The sequence below is a fragment of the Podarcis erhardii genome (assembly GCF_964252035.2).
Source record: "Podarcis erhardii genome assembly, chromosome: 16".
In the NCBI taxonomy this organism is placed as follows: Eukaryota; Metazoa; Chordata; class Lepidosauria; order Squamata; family Lacertidae; genus Podarcis; species Podarcis erhardii.
Genome location: NC_138514.1, coordinates 8,136,574 through 8,159,050, shown reverse-complemented (window position 1 = coordinate 8,159,050; position 22,477 = coordinate 8,136,574). Strand labels below are relative to the sequence as shown.

General features: G+C 42.6%; 1 protein-coding gene across 2 annotated transcripts in view; it reads right to left on the bottom strand.

Annotated features, from left to right (window-relative positions):
* The window catches only part of UNC5D (unc-5 netrin receptor D), a 431,213-nt gene that overhangs the window by 901 nt on the left and 407,835 nt on the right, over nt 1-22,477 (bottom strand). For both annotated transcript variants that reach the window (XM_081843277.1, XM_081843278.1), the window contains 2 exons: nt 12,456-12,620; nt 8,382-8,560 (listed from right to left, as the gene is read on the bottom strand). In XM_081843277.1, coding sequence (XP_081699403.1) covers nt 8,382-8,560; nt 12,456-12,620 — 344 coding nt within the window. The remainder of the gene's footprint in view (nt 1-8,381; nt 8,561-12,455; nt 12,621-22,477) is intronic.

The following is a 22,477-nucleotide window of genomic DNA, read 5'->3' as shown; positions in this document are numbered from 1 at the left end:
TACACTGCATAGAATCATAGAAATGTAGACTTGGAGGGACCACGAGGGTCATCTAGTTCAGGCATGTCCAACAGGTAGATCGTGATCTACCGGTAGATCACTGGATGTCTGCGGTAGATCATTGGTGGGGCTCTAACCCCTGACCTTGAGATTAAAAGTTTCCTGCTCTACTGACTGAGCTACCTGTTGCATTATGGAACTGTGAGGGGTTTTTTTAATCAATAAGCCACATGTCACACTAAATTTCATTCACACCAATGGGTGTGGTATGATGCAACAGTGGACATCATTGGACATGTCACCACCTTTATGTGCATGCCTGTTTCTGTTTCCCCACGATCCAACCATGAAAATAGCAGGAAAGTACAGTATGCCAGAATACCGCCCCAGATTTTGTCCGATAATTTTCCAAGTTAACAGGATTTTCTTTTCTTTTCTGGAAGCAACTAATATTGAAATGAGTACTGAGTTTCTGCTAGACTTCAGAAGTGGCTTTTATGTCACAGAGAGTGCAGAACTGATCAAGTAAGAAAGGGCCATAGAAACAAAATAAAGTGTCTGAATGCAACCTTAGTTGCACAATAGACTGCACAATACATTGAGTGACGAGTTTCCACTAGCACAACTGTTGTGTTAGATTCATCTGTTCCACAAGACTAAAACTCACATGAGCACTTGCATTAGCAGACAGAGAACACTGGATACAATCCACAGGCTGCACATTCCACGAAAATACTCTGCTTCTAAATAATAGGCTTAATATCACGATGGCACACAGGAATAGCAGTGCATTTTTTGGGGAAAGGAATGTTTTGGCTAAGTGGTAGCAGCACATTGACTTTTTAGAGAGCTGGATAAACAAGGCTGTTTGCATGAACAAAGGTACCTGCATCCCAGTGTAAATAACAAGGACTTCTAAAGCGTGATCCATAATTTAGTAACAAATCACCATGGCACAAGCAAATATTGTGAGTTTGTATGCAAGGTTTGGTGTGCTTTGGCATGGAACTTGATTTTTTTTTTTTTAGTTGCCTTTCTTCATAAACCATTTTTTATATATTTTGCTAAAGTGCGCACACAAGATTGATGGGAACGTTCAGGGCATTTATTTGCGCAAGACCTGCTGGAACAAACTGGTTTCTGAATGCATATTATTTTCAGACTGTGCTATTAAGAGACTGTGCCTTTTGACAAATTGACTTGTGTTATTTCCTCTGGGAATAATCATCCAAGTAAAACTAGCAAGCTATGAAGCATGCATATGCATAGTCATATTTACATACAGCTTATTATACATAAGACATCCATGTAAGGCTTTCTGGAATTAAATCTCTGTGGAACTACAAATGCTCAAAGAACTTCTCAGACAGTGACTGAGGTCAGTTCACATAAGTGTGGGTCCACTGCTTCATATCACACTGACTATGTGAAATTTATCACCACAGACTTTTTCATACACTCTTATGTTATCTCATGCATATTACATTTCAGTGGAGGCAGTTCTTCTGTTTAGCTGTGGCTCATCACCACCAAGTGGTGAGATATCTGGGTGTGTCACCAGTGAGATGCTTAGGTGTTGGTGCATGTGTGAATCAGCTCAGGGCCTGGAAGTACCATTTCAACGGTGCTGATCATGAGGTATCTTTGCTAAATCCTAGAAGCAGCACAAAGTAGAAGAGATGGGTTAACATGCTAAATGGAAAATATGAGCTGACTTTTCCTTGCATATGAACATACAGAAACTTAGATGCTAGATATAGTTAGTTTACCAGCTAAAGCCGAGAGGACCAGAGCACTTTGTGAAAAGTCATCCAAACCTTTACCACATAATGCCTGGCAAAATGTCAGATCTAAGCTTCCTGACTAAGTGCTGAGCTGAACTAAGTAAATATTGGCTCAGCGCTGGATCCCAACCTTCTGCAGAGCTCTTCACCCTTCTTCCAGGGTTTGCATGAACTCATGAGGGCTACAAGTGTGCAGAGGAGAAAGGGCATACACACAAGTGCCCTGGCTCCTCTCAGACCTCTCTCTGTTAAGGATGATGGTCTGAACAGACTTTCTAACAGGGATAAGTGAAATCTCTCAATTTTGCTTTCTCTCAGTTTCTCATTTTTTTCCAATCTTAAGTTCAGTTTCCCACATCAGTTTGCAATTACTATTTTTTTAAGTCCTTATGAATATTTACCAGAATTTTTGTGAAAATTTATCCTAATATGCACACTTTTGCAAAGCAATGTTCCCCCCACCAGGCTTCATTTGTGCATGTTATTTCATGAATATATGCATTTTTGTACATATTACTTGGCTGGAGAACTACATGGCAAAATTCAGAGAAGTGTGAATTTCAAAGGAAGGCTGTGTTTTGGTTTGCATATTGATGTGGAAAGTGTGAATTAGACAGGTTCATCTTGAGATGTAAATTGAATGAAATTTCTCCTTTGTTCCAAGTTTCTATGTGTGTTCAGCTGAGATGGAGCCTGCCCTATCAGGATCCCCAACTGCACAAAGGCTTCAAAGTGTGTTCATACTGCAGCCCCCTTCATGTACAAAGCCCCAAGAGGCACCTGCATTCTTGGGAACATTGGGGGGAAGACCCACTACTACACATCTTCACTTGTTCAGGCAACTTTTTACCTCAATCAATAAACAAATAACTGTAAGCTTTCTTGCTTTCCACTCAATCCAAAACATTGCTGCATTGCCTCTGGTACAGCAGCTGCATTGCCTTAATAGTGCTATGTTCTCAAAGTTGAAACTATTGGCTTATTAGAGTAAATTCTTCCGAGCCTAAAGTAGGTTTGGATAGACTTCATGTTGGATCTACTTTGGGGTTATTGTTTTGTGTTTTTTTTACTAGAACTACAAGATCTGCTAATCAGAGCTAGGTGCAAAAGCCATAGTTGGAATTAGAGAGCAAGGTGTCTCTGAGTGCAATCTGAGCCTAGGAATTTGTTTTCAGCGTGAGAGCTGAACTGAGCTCACAGCCCTTTCACACAGAAGACTGCTCCTGGATAGTTTTCTTCATTTCAGCCATCTAGCCTAGATGGGGAAAGTCGCTATAGTTCAACATCTGAGTTACAACCAGTAGATCCTGAGTTAGAATTATGATGGCATGATACATGTTGTTTGGCCCTTAGTCTCTGCTCCCCACCTGCAATTAAGAGGAAGATAATAATACCAGCTTTACTGGGTTGTTGCAAGGATTCTAGAAATAATGCTAGTGAGGTCTTTTAATGATTGATAGGGCTCTATACATGCCACATTCAGCCCTGTGCCCACCCTCACCTACAAACATCAGATACGGCTATATCAGGGGTTGTCAGAGTGACACCTGTAGGCACCAGTGTGCTGCCCCCCTCCCCACATGTAGCTCTTAGGTGCCCGTGAAAAGTCTCAGTAAAATCCCCTTCAAAAACCCATAGTTCCTATGGTTCCCTGGGGAGAGGGATTGATTGGTAAACGACTCAGGGAACCATAGCTCTGTGAAGGGAACAGGGGTCTCCTAACAACTCTCAGCTCCCAGAATTCATTGGGAGAAAGCCATGACTGTTCAAAGTGGCATAATAGTTTGGGTATCACTGAGATTGCCATTCCAGATTGCAAAATATAAAATGCAAAATCTAGCAACTTGCCTAAGAGAAGCAACATCCCTTCCCCCAAAATCTTTCCACTCCTTCAGTTCCAGGATGACCATAGCCATGGACCACAAAAAAAACAAAGTGTATTTTAAAAAACAAAAACATGAACAGCTTGAATGGGCACCTATGTATGTGTGTGCAAGCACACCAGGGGTAGGGAATCTATAGCAATCCAGATGATGCTAGACTCCAACGAGGGATGAAAGGGAATTCATTGGGTTCAGATTTTAATGTGCACCTACCTAATTCACACTCCTCCAACCAATAAAAGAAGCAAAACACAACTGTCCTTCAAGAGTCACATGTCTCTGAATTCAGTGGTGTGGTTCTCCAACCAGAAAAACGTGTGAACAAAAATGCATATATTAACGAAGAATAACATGCAAAACCTATGAAAAAAATTCCTTGCCAAAATGTGTACGTTGAACAAAATTCCATATATTTGAAAGATACATGAGCATGAAAACACATACCTTTTTGGGCAGACTTTAAAAATAAATAAATGGCAAATCAATGCAAAAATGGGGTGGAATTATCTTAAGGTTTGTGAAATTAGAAACTGAAATTGACAACTCTGTTCCTCTCTAACAGCAGGCTGCAGTGCCCAGAGTCAGAACTGATGGGAGCTGGAGGCCAATAGTGTATGGAAGGCCACAGGTTGGACATCCCTGAAATGCACAATGCAGAGGAATTATCTGCAGTGCAATGAGATGGAGGACCTGAAGCTCCCACCATTTCTCTGGTGATTTCTAGTGCTGCGTCATTTATGGTCACGGTAGACAATGTTAATATACTGTTCACGTGTGCAGTCTCTCTGCCAGAAATGCAACCAAGTAGTCCCTTTCCAGTCTTTTCATTAATAATAGATAGCTGAACAATGTTCCTAGCAAGGAAACACAAGGAACTCAACGACAACAAACCCCCAGAAAAAAAAGACAGCCAGCCGAGCCAGCTCAGCCACCTGCACTCGCTTGTTCTAAAAACCACATATCTTGGTTCAAAATCCATACAAAACAGACTGCAGGCTGGATAGTTATTCCAAACATCCAGAAAGCATCCAGCTCCAATTTGCCTCTGGTGCCTTGTTCCTTCCTTCCATGAGCAATTAGTGTAGCCAATAGAAAACACACATGCTTCAGTTCCAGAAGGCACAGCTAGTTCCAAACAAGTCTAACAAATGCCCAGGATAGGAGCTTGGGAAGAGATCCACTGTTTAAAAAGGTACAGAATTTGGCTTGCCTGTTAATGAGATTCTCTTCTCCCTTTTCTTTGTGAAAAGAAAGAAGTACAAGCGTTCAGCTTCTTCAACGGCTCAACCTTTTTAAAGTTTTAAATTCAGAATAGCAAGTTGGGTTCTGTGGGTTGGACCCAGTCCCATTCAGAGTAGAAGTTAAAAGGACACGACTCAGTTGGGTTCATTCATTTCAATGTGTCTACTCTGAGCAGGACTGACATTGGATTCAGCTCTGCACCCAATTGTTTCCCAGGTCTGCTGATTAAAAAGATAAAAATGCAATTCCTTTTAAATTTTGCCTTCAGGGAAGACATCATTCCCAAACTGATGAGCTGTTGAGTGCTAATGGAAATAGACCTGCAATGGGGCTACTGAGAAAGTCAAAGGTATATCACCATGCTGGCATCTTCACAACAAATACAACTAAGCCCCCAATGAGGGCTGGACTTTCTCGACAGCCACTGTGGACAAGACCCTTCAACAGCAGTCCTCTTGCTAAGAGGCGAGGATGCCCTGTAGTGTTTTGTTGCAGGTCCCACTCATCACTAATCCAGGTAATCTCTCCCCTACTGAAATTGTGCCACTTGGCTGTTTTAGATTCAAACAAGAGCGCCAGCAGTATCCAAGCAAAGGCACCTACTTCCATAGGCAAACAAGTCTTCTTGGAATTTTGTGTGCAGGATCAAGACAAGCAAAACCCTACAGACATCCTGGGAGCTGCTTCTGCCTCCCCTTTCCCCTGCCCTAAGTCACAGAATGTAGCTTGGTGGCAGGACCCAGCTAGAGCAGTTAGTTTTCTTGCCACAGACTACGGCTACAGATCCAAGAATCCCCAGTGGCAAACTTATGCTACTGCGCATCATTCCCACCAAGGAGAAGGCATAGGGTCAGTGTATGCTGCCATCATCTTCAACTGCCACATGGGCGGGAAAGGTATCAATTTGGATGGAAACTATTATTGTGGATGGCTTGTACAGGTTAATTGATATTATTGCCATTATTTATGGGACCTGTGTGGCGCTGTGGTCTAAACCACAGAGCCTAGGACTTGCCAATCAGAAGGTCAGTGGTTCGAATCCCCATGACGGGGTGAGCTCCCGTTGCTCGGTCCCACCTCCTGCCAACCTGGAAGTTCAAAAGCACGTCAAAGTGCAAGTAGATAAATAAGTACCGCTCCAGCAGGAAGGTAAACGGTGTTTCCGTGCGCTGCTCTCGTTCGCCAGAAGCGGCTTAGTCATGCTGGCCACATGAACCGGGAACTGTATGTCGGCGCCCTCGGCCAGTAAAGTGAGATGAGTGCCGCAACCCCAGAGTCGTCCGCGACTGGACCTAATGGTCAGGGGTCCCTTTACTTTTACCTTTAATTATTATTTAGATACACATTCAACACCCTTCCAAACCACCTTGCACAGAAGCATATATTTTCATCCAATTCTTTTTAATAAAATCAAGAAAGGAATGGGGAGGGTGCGGGTCAACTGGCTAGAATAGTTGAGGCTATTCTTGCTGATGCAATCATGAGAATCAGTTTTGTTGGGCATCAACTGCGGCCCACATTTCAGCCCCCACTGGTTGCGCTGCTCTTCCTCTTGCCATTGCCCTCCGTTCAGTCCTTACGTCGCCGAGGAAGAGAACCGTCAAGCAATGGGAGTGAACAAAAAGAGCAGCTGCTTCTATTGCTTTCTCACTCATTGGCAGTGCTGTGTTTCTAGAAAAAGAGGCGTCAGAACTCACCATGAATGCCTCCCTTGTTCTCTTATGATGGCAATGGCACCCATGGGAAATTGGGTGGCATTGCCATTGGAGATGCTGGAACTGACTTCTGGCTGAAAACAGCCCTGCTCATCAGCCCATTCTCTTTAGGATGTAGTGGGGATTGGAACCGAAGAGAGTGCGAGAGAAAGTGGACTACTGCAGGAATGAGGAAGGAGGCAGGTAAAACTTGGAGCTTTCCAGAAAGAGAATAGGAGGCTGCCTCACACTGAGTCAGACAATGGCCAGCTTAGCTCAGTAATCCTGCATCAGCCTTCCCATGTTGTAGTCTAACGACACCTAGGACCAAAGGTTGGGGAAGGAGTTTTTGCAAGTCCTCTCTGGAGGTGTCAGGGATTGGATCTGGATACTTCTGCATAGAAAGCATGGGCTCAATCGATGAACAATGGCCTTTCCACAAATCACACTATATGTTCATTTTTAAAGAAAAGCCTTACAGGTTCAGGTAAGTTAAAATGATTATCATCAGGCGTGGCAGAATATTGCAATGCAATATCGACACTCTTATAAATTCTACTCTGCCACATTTAATTTGCACATTATTTGTTTTACAGCATTTTGGACGCCCATTGTTATTGTTTGTAAAGTGGTTTACAATATAAATCTATACACGATATAGGTTTTACCTAATAACAACAACAGCCAGAACCTTCATACCCAACCACACTTAAAAACAATCATTGAATTATACTCTCATATGTAATGAATCAACACATACAATAGTAAATAACAAAATATGCAGTGTACTGTACAACTGAGTGAATTGACACTCAGCCTTTTTCAAGCAAATGTGTAATTAACTTCTGCTTTCTAGAGAAAAAATTTTTTTTCTATCGAGTTCCAATTACTGTAACTGTAACCAGGATGAAAAATTTGGCGTTCATTTACAATATAAAGATGTAACCTCATAAAAAAGTAATGAATGAAAACCTAAGATTTTGTTTCCTTTTCTTTCTTTCTTTCTTTTCAAAAAGAACCCAAACACATAAAGGGGATTATCTCAAACTTAAAGCAACCGTTTTGTCAAGCAGCAGCCTCGAAATCTTCTAGGAACAGGTGTTGGTATGCTTCTGAAAGGAAGCAAATGAAGGCATAAGGCAAACCTTTCGGAGGTGGAAATTCCTGAAAGGCGCTGGTGGATCATAGAATCATAGAGTCGTAAGGGACCCAGGGGTCATCTAGCCCAACCCCTTGCAGTGCAGAAGTTTCAGCTAAAGCATCCATGACAGATGGCCATCCAACCTCTGCTTAAAATCCTCCAAGGAAGTACAGTGGTGCCCTGCAAGACGAATGCCTCGCAAGACGAAAAACCCGCTAGACGAAAGGGTTTTCCGTTTTCCGAGGCGCTTCGCAAGACGAATTTCTCTATGGGCTTGCTTCGCAAGACGAAAACGTCTTGCGAGTCTTGCGATTTTTTTCACTTCCCCTCCTTTTTCTAAGCCGCTTTGCCGCTAAGCCACTAATAGCCGCTAAGCTGCTAATAGCGCTAATCCGCTAAGCCGCTAATAGGGTTGCTTCGCAAGACGAAAAAACCGCAAGACGAAGAGACTCGCGGAACGGATTCTTTTTGTCTTGCGAGGCACCACTGTATCCTGCAGGCCCTACACTGGGAACAGTGTCCTGATGATATAACAACAGTGACTGAGAACATTAAAGAAGGCAGGGAGCAGGGAATGTCGCACACTGCTCCAATAACAGCAATGGACTGGTTGCCGTTCAGAATTGCATTGGATTACCTGTTGATGCTGTTTTTCTGTGCTAACATCTGCCAGTCTTTCCCTTTGGCGCTGGGTGTGTCAAAAGTTGCGCATATCCTTTGCCTGATGGAGTAGGGAATCTTGAAGGCTTGCGGACCCACCTGAGCAGGAAAGTTACTGTCATCATGTGCAAAGAAAGCGATGGTTTCCTTTTCATTCTACGAACAAAAACAAAACCGTTATTGCATTAAAAGTTCAGTTGTGCTCTCTCACTAGTCTAGCTTGTTCAGCTCACTGGAAAGGATTGTTCCTTGCTTTCTAATGCCGTTAAACAAGAGTTATATCTGCTAAAGAAAAATCACAGGCATTACACACATTGTACTGGGCTCTGGGTAGAGTCACAGCAGTGCTGAAAAATATGAAAATGTATTACATTCACTACAGCTAAGTAGAAATGCCAGCAAAATTGAGGGAGGTGATTTGGGTGGTTTTCAGGAATGGCTGACCTTGACCAACAACAGCACTTCAAACAATCTCAAGAGCTGCCATTTAAGGAAAAGAAAATACATACACTCAGAGATCTCCTTAGAATGATGCTATATGATGGCATTGTTCTATCCTGCAATGATATCTGGGTAGGAAAAGAAAGTGGCCACCAGATGGAGAAAAAGCCTGTTACTGGAAGCACAATTCGTTGGGATATAAGAAAGGGCAGATTGGTGGCTGCACCCAGGTTATGGAATATATTGCCTTCCCTTCCTATTAGTTTTTATCACTTGGTGAAATTTTTTCTGTTCTGGCAAGTTTTTGCCATGCTGAGCAGATAATGTTTCAGTAAAACAGTAATCTAAACGCATATTTTAAAAAAGGAAACAGGAATTTGGGGGATTTAAACACAAAAATGGGGTCTGCTGTTATTTGTCAGAAAGACCCTGGACAAAAAGGTGAGTTGTATTTTTGTTATACTACAACTTTTGCTTTTATATTGTGCTCTGCTTAGATGTTTAAAATATTAAGCAATTTATAGGTGCTGATCATAATAATAATAATAGTGCCATGCCAAAATATAGTACTGTTGCTTCCTCACTTGAGTTTCATTTGGCAAAAAAAGAGGAACAACAGGTTAGTTTTACTCATCAGATTTAAGGAGAAATCCAGATGTAATTTAAAAAGAAAAAGTATGGCCTTGCATTTTGCTAAGGACATCATCATGTGGACAATGTAAATTATGTCCAGATTTGAGGAGCACTGAGGCAATAATAAACTCCATTTGGGAAGCACCCACCATTCGGGAAGCACTGAGACCCCCGGGTATAGTGTGGTATATAAATTATATTATTATTATTACTATTACTATTATTATTATTATTATTATTATTAATAATAAACAGGATATGCCTCTTGCCTGGGACTTCTGGGTGCTGGCATGATGTAAATACTTCAGGCGAATGGTGCTACAAGCCTTTCCGTATAACATTTATGGCACATCACAAGAGACATCCATGCAAAGTAATAGGAGTGCTGTAGGTTCGTCCTATTTTCTGATTGTTTTTAATTAAATATGCAGCAGATTTGGAGCTCTGCACTTTGAAGATAAGCTGCTGCTACCTGGCTTGTAAAAACACAAGCAATAATATGTGGAAGCAATGAGCCTGTTTTCATTTTAAGTTGTTGAATGAACCGTTGAACATGTGAAGGAGGAAGCTAGAATGCATGGAGTCAGCCCTGCTCCCTCAGTGAATTTTTGTGCACTGGGCACAGTCTCCTGTCAATGCCGGATTGATGTGAATATGAAACAGACATTTAGTGGTGCTTTCAGTGTTAGTATGAGAGAGACAAGGAAGACAAATTGAAAGGTTTCCAACACGGGGACACTAATACAGTGGTACCTCGGGTTACATACACTTCAGGTTACATACCCTTCAGGTTACAGACTCTACTAACCCAGAAATAGTGCTTTGCTTCAGGATGAGAACAGAAATCATTCTCCGGCGGTGCAGCAGCACCAGGAGGCCCCATTAGCTAAAGTGGTGCTTCAGGTTAAGAACAGTTTCAGGTTAAGAATGAAGCTCCAGAACGAATTAAGTTCTTAACCTGAGGTACCACTGTATATATTTTAACCAGTTCATATGTTTTCATGTTGGATGGTTTATTTTGCAATGAATTTAAAATGTTAAAACATCTATGATATCAAAACGAATTATTTATCTAATTGGCTATGTGCTGTGGATAAAACACAATGACTACCTAGCAATGTTTTTCTTGTATCTCTGTATTTTGTATCGCTGTATTTTGCTTTCGAAATTGTTTTTGCAGGTCTTTGTGTGTGGTTATGATCATGTTTTGAAATGAATTGGCATTAAGACTATGGGTCTTATCCTAGTCCTCTTCAGAGTGGACCTGTTGAAGTTAATGGATGGGATTAATCTAGGGTCATGAATTGCAATGGGTCTACTTTGAGCAGAACTTAGTTGGAAACCACCCTATTATTCCAATGATGTACTGGATTGTTTTTCTTGCTGCTGCGTTGTGAGTCTCTTTGAACCCACTTATGTGGAAAAGCAGTGTGCATGTGGAAATAGTAAATAAATAAACAAAAATGTGGGAACCCTACGTACTGAGCTAGATGGGCCAATAGTCTGACTCAGCAGAAGACAGCTTCCTATGTTCCTATGAGTAAGGTAGACACCTTCGGGCTAATGCCAATCACAGTGTGATTGATGCATGCAGGGTGGTCAAGTGGGCAAGGCTCACTTCCTATTTTTCTACGTGTCCCATTGCACTTTCAAACTGGACGCCTAAAGAAAGTTTTTGTATTTCCATCATCTAGAAGCTGGGATCGTTAATAATAATAATAATAATAATAATAATAATAATAATAATAATAATTTATTTATACCCCGCCCATCTGGCTGGGTCTCCCCAGCCACCCTGGGCGGCTTCCAACAAAGTATTAAAATACAGTGGTCTGTTAAACATTCAGTCAGTAAAGCGTGTGACTCTTAATCTCAGGGTTGTGGATCTGAGCCCTTTGTTGGGCAAAAGATTCCTGCATTGCAGAGGGTTGGATTAGATGACCCTCGTGGTCCCTTCCAACTCTCTGGTTATGTGATCTTTTACGTTTGCACCCAGGGGCAAAGTTTGCACCCAGGAGCATCTACTTCCGGGTTAGCGGAGCTCGTAACCTGAAGCATTTGTAACCAGAAGCATTAACCAGAGGTACCACTGTACAGTACATTGTTTATTGCTTTCATTTTATGGATCAATGGTCTCGTAAGATAGTAAAATTCATGTTAAACTGCTGTTTTAGGGGTTGTTTTTAAAAGTCTGGAATGGATTAATCCGTTTCGCATTACTTCCTAAGGGAAAGCGCACCTTGGTTTTGGAACGTTTTGGTTTTGGAACAGACTTCCGGAATGGATTAAGTTTGAGAACCAAGGTACCACTGTAATTATAATGATGACCTATACCCTGACCTACACATTAGTCCAGGAAGTGAGGGCCAGGTCATTTCATATCAGCAGGGGGAGGCTCTGTTGGTGCTGACCTGTAACAGGACCTTTTTGGTGACTGCGTCTTGTTTGTGGACTCCCTGCCCTGATGATGAGGCGCATCTGCCTCCCTTACTAATAACATTCAGAAACAATTGGAGAGGGGGACCATTCCCCTTCACCCAGGCATTTGATGAATGAAGGATACTGCTCCCAGCAACCGTCACATGATTAGATATGTCTGTTTTCAGATGTTATAATTTTTTCTAAGTATTTTGGTGTGTGTTTTATTTCTATTTCTATTTCTATTTATTTTATTTTATTTTTGTTTTATTTATTTGTGTTGCTTTATTGCCTTGTTGTTTGCCACCCTGAGCTCCTTTGAGAAGAAGAGATGCAAATATAATGGTTGGAGGGATAAATATCACCATCAGCAAAGATCAGCCAGTTTCCTCAAGCATCCTTATTCATTCTGGTGAATTTCCTTAGTTCAGTGCGGACCACTTTTAATCAGAAATTGAGAATGAATGTTCAACTTCCCTCTACAAGCATAATTTCTGCGGTTTCTACACACAGAGAAAATATAATGTGTCAAAGTAGGGAATGGATGATGGGAACTCGCCTCGAGAATTGATGTCTGGATCTGCAGGATTTGTTCATGGCCCTTGACTTGTCTGACACAGATTTTGCACGAGAGCTGAGTGGTGGCAGGAGTGTAGCGCTCCAATGAAAAGGCACAGTGGAGTGGCTGCTGGTTACTGCGCCACACGCGAGAGAAAGGAACTTCCTAGGGAGAAAAAGAAAGAGGAGAAGGGTCACCAGTTGACAAGGTAAGAAGCCAAAGCACACAACAACAAAAGCCATAGGAACATAGAAACTGCCATTGGTCCACCTAGTTCAGTGTTGTCCACACTGGCTGGTAGCATTTATCTCGGGTTTCAGGCAGGAGCTTTCCCCAGGGGACACCAGGACTTGAACCTGAGATCTTCTTTGTGCAAGGAAGAAAGCTCTACCACCAAACTATATTCCAGGGGTCTGCAAGGCTTACTGGGCATGGGCTGGATCACTCCCGTGGAGATCCTCTGTAGGCCATACCGGTGCAGCGCGACGCCGGAAAGCGCATCTGTGCATGTCTGTGACGCCAGAAATTGCTTCTGCGCATGCCCAGACGCCAAAAATTGTGCCTGCGCAGAAACAATTTTTGGTGTCTGGGCATGTGTAGAAACAATTTCTGGTGCCACGGGCACGCGCAAACGCGATTTCCAGCATCTGGGCATGTGCAGAAGTGATTTCCAGAGCCGCAGAAGAGAGTCCCCGTGCCATGCTTTGACGGTTTAGTGCAGCGTGCAGGGACTTGCAGCTCAGTTGGGGAGCAGCTTGTGGGTCGGTTAAATGGCCTCTGTGGGCCTCTTCCGGCCCATGGGCCACAGGCTGGGGACCCCTGCTGCAAGGACTGTACACACACCAGTTGAGGGTTCATGCAATTGATCTTGTAAGTCAACTCCAAGCCACGCCATCATAAGCTTTTAGGTGCTACAAGATTCTCCGGTTTGAGATTTCAGAGCCTAAACAGCAGCTGATCCGAGTCTGAGAATTGTACCTGTGGGGCAGCTTAGGTGGAGAGACAACAAATTAGCCCTAGATCACCCATGTGATGAGTGGAGATTTGAACCCAGCTCCCCATCCTTTAGCTGCCCCTGCTCCACTTGCTCTGATGGAGACACTTCCAACTTATTTCCAACTTTCCAGTCTTAAAATCTTCATAGGGCTTTCCCTGCCTCTAGTGCTGACCAAGGCTGAGTTTAGCCAGAAGCTGGAACCATCTTAATATTGATGTAATTAATAGCAAACTTCATGAGCAGGCCGTGACAATTTATAGTGGCTGCTGAACTAGCAGATTATTATGCTGTTATAACAGATTTTAAAGCAGCCCCACAGCAGTGGAACAGCATCAACAGAACTGTGCTGGAGAAGTGAGTTTTGGTTTACAGGGATTGTATAAGGTGATTAGAGCAAATCTGGTTCAACTTTAGCCATAGCAGATCAGTACTCTGTACTGTTTTATAAACCAACTAGGTGACTACATGATTTATTTATTTTTTAGGAATTGCTTGGGATGGCCAATTTCCGTTTTTCTCAATTTCTCTTTTTTTCAGATCTTCAGTTCTCCACATTTCTGTATCAGTTTGCATAAAAAAGACACTCTGATAAAAAGACATCAGCCTTTAAATGCACATCCTTCTGAACATGCATTTTTGCAAACAATTTCTCCTAATATTCTTGCATGTTATTTCACTAATACAGCATTTTCATCCACACTTTCCCATAATGCTAACATTTTTGGACACAATATTTGGCCAGAGAACTACCTTCACAAAAAATTGGAGAAGTGAGAATGCAAAGGGATTGTTATATTTTGCTTTGTATATCATCCCTGGATGTGTGAACTCTGTAGGTCTGCATTAACATGTGACCCAAATAGAATTTCTTCCCCATCCTTAGGCTGTGTAACTCACAACTAGCTTGGCATCAATTCATGCATGCCCCCTATAAAATATTTTTCAATTTCGAAGATTGCCTTCAACAAAAGTCCCAGAGGAAAACTGGGAAACACATCTTTAGGGGCAGCAATCTCGTGCAAGAGCTTAGCCTCCCAAATAATTGAAGAATATGAGATTGATCGATCAATCAATCAATCAATCAATCAATGGGAAGCAGATAAAGGGAGGAGGGAGGGAGACACACAGACACACACAGGGAGAGATTGAGAGCAGAAACAAAAACTGCAACTCTGTCTCAGATTCCTTCCAGTTTGCTAGGGGTTCAGGAGTAGTCAACCTTTTTATACCTACCGCCCACTAATGCATCTTTCTTGATGGTAAAATTTCCTTACCGCCCACCAGTGCTCGATGGAAGGAGGATTCGGCTTGTGCCGTAAAACCCTCTACCGCCTACCTAGAATCCTGAAATGCCCACTAGTGGGCGGTAGGGTCTAGGTTACAACCCCTCAGTTATACAAAGTGATAAACTAAAGCACTATATTTAGAACCAGACTCAGTGAGTGGAAGAGACACCAATGGTAATAAAGTAAACAGTAGAAACTATCTATATCTGTATCTATATATCTACACACACACACACAGGCACAGCAACTGTAATTAGGTTTATTCTTTATTCCAGAGAAATTATATTCCCCTTTCATAGGGGAGTAGAAGAAGAGAGTGGGTGGGTATGAGAAAGAGACTGTCACTGAGCTGCAAAAACTTTTGAAGAAAATGAACAGGCTAGAACAAAGCACAACAACAGTGATGAGTGTGAAAAGGATGCTGGGGAAACCTCAGGTTTGATCCGCCATTATACTGAGGCTCACAACAGTTGCTGGCAACCATCCTCTAGCTGAAGCCAGACCCTTAATCTGCCAAGATGCAAGCCATGGTTGAACAAGCAGGCCCCTTTGCATTTGTAAAGCGACTGCAGAATTTTTATATGCTTGCTCTTTTTCCCAATCCATTCCCTGCCTCCATCACAAGTATGGCCACGCTGCTTTGTTGCAAACCAGGTGTGTGTGTGTGCTCCAGTCATTGCCTTGAGCCAGTGACCCTGCCCTCCTGAGCAAAAGGCCACAGAGCATGTAGTTTTGCATGCAGAAGGTCCCAGATTCAACCTCTGGCATTTCCAGGGTAGTTTTGGGAAAGATTTCTGTCTGAAACTCTCAGTGTCCACTGTCAATCAGTAGACAGTACTAAGCTAGAAGAGCCAGTGATCTGGCTCTGTCTAAGACAGCTTCCTCTACTCCTATGAATAAGTCCATCCTGCAGAAAGGGAAGAAGACAGATGAAGAAGCCTGATCCAGCTTGATTGTCGGCCACCAGTCACCCTTGGGAGGGATCTCAGGAAAAGGAGAGAGGCAGGCTAAAAGGAAAACATCCAAAGCTTGCTTCTGTTCCGACCTTGTGGGAAGGATCCTAATCACTTGCTATAAGTTTATATTGATTTTTGTTATTAAAAATCTGTGTTGTTGACCTTACTGTTGCTACATTACCAGCTGGGCTGCTGTACAGTCATAACTTGGGTTACAGAAGCTTCAGGTTACTTTTTTTGGGTTACGGACCGCCGAAACCCGGAAGTACCAGAACGGGTTACTTCTAGGTTTTGGCAGTCGCGCATGCGCAGAAGTGATAAATCGTGTTTACGCATGCGCAGAAGCGCAACCCACATGTGCACAGATGCACCACTGAGGGTTGCGAACGCTGCGGGTTGTGAATGTGCATCCCACACTGATCACGTTCGCAACCCGAACGTCCACTGTATTCCTGAAACTCATTCATCTCCCACCTCCTTCCTCTTCTTCCTCTAGTCTGAAACTTTGCTCCAGTGCTCTGTGGCCTGGGTCAACTGGGGCTACTCCTACTCCCAGCCCCCTCCACAATTCTTTCTTGGGAAAAGATTTTGCTGGGGTGCTTTTGTGTACCATATTGGAGGTCTGATTAGAGCAGGGGTGAGGAACCTCTGGCCCATGAGCTAGATCTTGCCCTGCATTTGGGCACATAATAATGTTTTCCCTAAACCATGCCTTATCTGCCCCACAGACACACACCAGCTGATTTTGGATTGACTGAAAAAGGTAAAGGGACCCCTGACCATTAGGTCCAGTCGCGGATGACTCTGGAGTTGCGACGCTCATCTCGCTTTATTGGCTGAGGGAGCCGGCGTACAGCTTCCGGGTCATGTGGCCAGCATGACTAAGCTGCTTCTGGCAAACCAGAGCAGCGCACGAAAACACCGTTTACCTTCCCACCGGAGCGGTACCTATTTATCTACTTGCACTTGACGTGCTTTCGAACTGCTAGGTTGGCAGGAGCAGGGACAGAGCAACGGAAGCTCACCCTGTCATGTGGATTCGAACCACCGACCTTCTGATTGGGCAAGTCCGAGGCTCTGTGGCTTAACCCACAGCGCCACCTGCATCCCTGTCTGTGCCTCGCTTGTTCTTTTGTGTTTTGGGGTGAATAGTATGTTCATGGGGAGCATGCTGTTGTCAGTCCAAATTTCATACAAAGTGGGCTGGCAAAAGTAGCTCGACACAGAACCTGCGGACCGCACACTACCTTGTGTGGGACAAGGCCAAGCTTTGATGCCCCCCAGCCCTCACACTGCCTTCCCAAGGCTGGATAAGTGAGGTGCTGGGCTTTGGGAAGGAACTGCTCAACTCTGGCAGGGTCCTAGGGCCCTCCTGCCTTATTCCCAAAGTCGGAAACAAGGCTTTGCAAAGGAGGACTCTAGGATCCCATCGAAGCCCTCATGCCTCCTTCCCAAAGCCCAGCACCTCACATTGCGAAGGCAAAGGTGCTGAGGGCCACAAAATAGGCATTGAGGGCTGCTTGTGGTCCTTGTGTTGGACTGCCCTGTTCTACTAGAACCTGTTAGGATACTTCCGTTCCACCTTAAAAAGGGAGCAGGCTGTTGTGTGTCACAAGCCTGCGTATTTCCTGCTCACAGGGAGTTTCCGTTTTGTATATAGCTTGTTTCTGGCTGTTTCCTCGAGCAGTCATGTTTTCCCTTTGTTCTGACCAACATTGAGCAAAGCTGTAAAATATGCTCTCCTGGTGAATCTTCCGTTGTGGACACTCTGCGAAACGGGCATGCACGAGTCCTGGAATGTGTCTGAGGCTCGCGTTGCTAATTGACTGATGCTGTTCTACAGGAGATCGATGGATCGACTGGAGCTGGCGTATAGGCTGCCTGATGCCTTTGTCCCCCTGGCAGTATCCCAACAGAACCTTCTATGCAGGGCCAGCCCTACTGTTTGTGAGACTGTGGCAGCCACCTCAGGCAGCTTATTTGGGGTGGCATTAAATGGAATATTGCAAGACCATTGCCCTCACCAGCTCAGTGTTGTGACACTTCAGAGTCTAAAACACCAAAAGAGGCTTCTCTTTCCCTGCTTCCCCTGCTCCTTTCAGTCTTCATGCTTTATCAGACTGTTTGGTTCACAGCAGCTAATAATAGAGAACAAATTGCAACTTCACAGCCAAATGCTTGCAAACAGGAAACAAGGACATAGAGGTCTATTATCATCATCAGCACAACAGTTGTAACAACAAGAGCGGCAATACCAGCAGCCATCCAGCATAGCAACGGACACCTGACTGCAGAGTTTTTTCATAAACCTCTGTAGGAAGAAGATTTGGGGTTATGAGGTTCAATGTGAGCTGTGTTTTTATTTTTGTTTTACACGAAGAGTATTAGAGATTCAGCAAAGTGTGCTCCTCATCAACAAGGAGGTCTGAAACTTGTATTAACTGTGTTGCATATCTTCTTCTTTTTAAAGACACGTGATAAGGTGGGATATAAGGTTACATTCACACCATACATTGAAAGCATCATGCTACCAGTGCTACAGTTCCCAGGGAACTCTGGGAATTGTAGTTCTATGAAGGGAATAGGGGCCTCTTAACCACTCTCAGAACTTTTAACAAACTACAGAATTCCCAGAATTCTTTGGGGCATGCCATGGCTGTTTAAAGTGGTATCACAATGTTTTAAATCTATGGTATGAATGTGGCCTTAAAAGAGACTCTTAATCTCAGGGTTGTGGGTTGAAACCCCACGTTGGGCAAAAGATTCCTGCACTGCTAAAGTTAAACGAGATTTAGAGGTGTGGGGTATAATGAAATTATCATTTGGGGGAAGAATTGCAACGATAAAAATGAGTGTGTTACCGAAAATGTAGTTTCTGTTCTAAGCAATTCCAATAATTAAAGGAGTAGCAATATTTAAAGAATGGCAAAAAGTAATTTCAAGATATATCTGGCAGGGCAAAAAGCCGAGAATAAAATTTAAGTTGTTAACAGATTTAAAAGAGAGGGGAGGCTCTGCCCTGCCGGATTTGAGGTTATACTATGAAGCATCATGTATATGTTGGTTGAAAGAATGGATGAAATTAGAAAATTCAGATTTGTTAGATTTGGAAGGATATGATATTAGATTCGGTTGGCACGCGTATTTATGGTACGAAAAGAAACGAGTGCATAAAGGTTTTGAAAATCATATTATTAGAGGATCTCTGATGGAGCTATGGGGTAGGTATAAAAACCTACTGGAACCATAAATCCCACATTGGCTATCACCATTAGAGGTGATGAGTGTTAAAAAGATCAATATGACTAGGAGGTGGATAGCATATAGGAGTTTAATCGAGAAAGAAGGAAGTAAGTGGAAAATGAAACCATATGAAGAAGTGAAAGAACATGTAAATGATTGGCTGCATTAGTTTCAGATTAATGAAATGTTTAGAAAAGAGATTGCAGAAAGAGGCTATTTTGAAAAAGAATCTAGGTTTCAACGAGAAGTATTGAATAATGAAGTTAAAAAATTATCTATGGTGTATAAATTACTATTAGAATGGCATTTGAAGGATGAAGAGGTTATATCTGTTATGATTCAATGGGCCAAAGATTTTGGACATAACATTCAATTTGATGATTGGATAAAATTATGGAAGGAAGGGATGAGATTTACAGCATGCACCACAATTAAAGAAAATGTTATGAAAATGATATATCAATGTGTCAGGGAACTGCCATCGGAGCCAAGGGTGGTGGTAAGGCTCCCCAATGATGCTGGAGAGGGAACCAGCAAGGAGAGAGGGAGAGCTTCCGCTGGGGAAGGAAATAGACGTGACGCCAGGGAGAAAGGGGAGGCTGAGGGAGCTTTGGAGGAAAGGCTATGGGACTGTTCCAGCGAGACCAGCGGGGAGAGCACAGGACCTCCCTCCCCTTGAGACGCCCACTCTGCGCAGAAAGCTTCCGCGCAGGGAAGCTAGGTGACGACTTGGTGTCAAAGAACTTTTATGTTGGAGGAAATTCAGGAAACGCCCACTGACGGATTCTGCCAGTGATTGAGACAGCCACGGAGTACTGACTGTCCAGCCAGGGGAAAGTTTTAACCAAACTACTCAGCTTGGAGCAGTTTGCGCCTTACGCACAAGCAACCCCAAACCCCATTACACAATGGTATATAACACCAGTCAAATTAAGTAAGATGTATAAGGTGAGTAATAAATGTTGGAAATGTAAGGAGAAAGAAGGGACATTTTATCATATGTGGTTGGAATGTAAAAAAAATGAAGTGTTTCTGGGAAATGATATATAATGAGATAAAGAAAATATTGAAATATACATTTGTTAAAAAAATCAGAAGCATTCCTATTAGGAATTTTAGGTGGTGAGATAAAAAGGAAGGGTCAGAAAATATTTTTGTATGCAGTAACAGCAGCTAGAACTCTTGTGGCCCAGAAATGGAAACAAGAAGAAATGCCCACGATTGAAGAACGGAGAATGAAATTAATGGATTATGCAGAACTGGACAGATTAACAGGGAGGATTCGCAACCGACAGGACCAAAGATTCACTGAGGACTGGAATAAATTTACAGAATATATTAAAAATATTTGTGATAATCATATAACGTTTGTAAGTTTCCAAGAAGCTCTGTAAGAAGGTTTGGTAGAAGTATTGTTTAAATAACATGGTAAGATAAGATATACATAGTGCAATATAAATGAAGAAATGTGAAGATATGTAATAACTACGGAAAATTATCAGACATATTGATGGAAGTCTAAAGAAAAAAGACGTGTGATGAATTCCAAATGTTTAATTGTGTTATAAATTTTGTTTTTATTGGAAAATCAATAAAAATTATATATATAAAAAGATTCCTGCACTGCAGGGAGTTGGACTAGATGACCCTCATGGTCCCTTCCAACTCTACAATTCTACAATGGGAAGCCCCATTAGCTAAAGTGGTGCTACAGGTTAAGAACAGTTTCAGGATAAGAACGGACCTCCGGAACGAATTAAGTACATAAACAGAGGTACCACTGTACTCAAATACTCAAAGCTGCTCAAGATGGACAATAGAAAGAATTTCAGCACACAAACCAGAAGTATTCTAAGGAGAAGTGTATGTGGGGGGGGGGACCATTGACCCTAATAAGAGTGAGCAAGAAACACAAGGCTAAAAAATGCAAACAACACCAAGATTAAATCAAAAGGAATAAATGAGAAAGGAACGGGCAGGAAGGAGTGGGTAGGAACTAGGCTGTACTTGGAAGGTAAGCAAAACGAGGAAGCAAAACCTTTCCACCTGAACTCTTATAATAATGTTCCTGCTCCTCAGAGACAGAACTTGCCAAAGAGCAAGAAGCAGGCTGTTTATTTACTTCAACGTTCCTCTCCCAAAGCACTGAGACTGGAGTGTCTTGGCAGAATCATTCCCTCTCATTACAAGTGTGACTTGCCAGTCACAACAAAGCTATCCCTACCTGGGAATTTGCTCTCCCTTCACCGCTCCCTGCTAAGCTTAGAGATATTAGTTTCACATTTAGTCTGCAGTATTATTATTTTCCCATGTCCAAATTGAAATCTGGTCACTGGGATGTGTTTTTTGCTGGTGGTTTCCCTTTGGTGAACCAAAGAATAGTTTGGCTAAAGTGGGATGACCAAAGGAAACGGCGAGAACACCCTGCTTTGACCTTGTGTACATTCTTGTAATGGATTTCCCTATGCTAGTGATGTCATGGGGATCCAAAAAGCTCATTCCCCCTCTGTATGCAACAACGGCAGCAAGGATTCTCATCGCAAAAAACTGGAAAACTCAAGATCTACCCACACTGGAAGAGTGGCAGATGCAGCTGATGGACTATATGCAACTGGCCGAGATGACTGGCAGAATCCGTGATCTGGGAGAAGAGAAGATGGAGGAAGACTGGGAGAAATTCAAGATGTATCTACAAAAACATTGTAATTTGGTTGAATGTTAAGAAGGATGCTAGATTATAAAAAATTGGCCACCACTAAATTAGATTTAAATTTGATGATAAGTGAGACTAAAGAAAATATAAAATTTTTTGGGAGAAGTGCTAGATTATATTTGAATGAGTGGACATGAGATTGTAAACAAGTTGATAATTTGTTTGGAAAAAAACTTTTAACGATGTAAATGGGAGCGGGAGACGCGAGGGAGTCCAAAGAAGTGATGAAATTGTTGTGATAGAAGTAAGATTGTTTATTATTTGTGCATTTATATTTAAAAACTTTAATAAATATTTATTAAAAAAAAAAAAAAAAAGCTCATTCCCCCTCAGGAAGCCAGGTTGCAATAACAGTGATGGGATAATTGATTGGTAAACAAAATGGAGCCCACCAGATGCTGGTTTTGAAATTGTAAAGGATCTTTCTTTCAGACAGCTGGTTATCCCACAGAATTGCAAATGAAAACAGACAGAACAATGCCACTTGCAGAACGACTCAGACAACCTCAAGCTATACTCATTGTTCTGAAGTAGTAACCTTCCAGATGACTCATCCTTGACTCACTACCTGCCCAATCTACTGCTCCCTAGAACTTCCTAAGATTACACCAAAGCCTTTTTTTCACACACCCCAAATTTTACCCAAAACCCTGTTCTCTTTATGTGATCCCTGCTCATAGGTCATTTTTTCAATTTCCCTGGACATACTTTTGGCTTCGCTACAAGTCCACTTAAAAAGGTGAAGGGACCCCTGAACGTTAGGTCCAGTCGCGGATGACTCTGGGTTTGCGGTGCTCATCTCACTTTACTGGCCGAGTGAGCCGGCA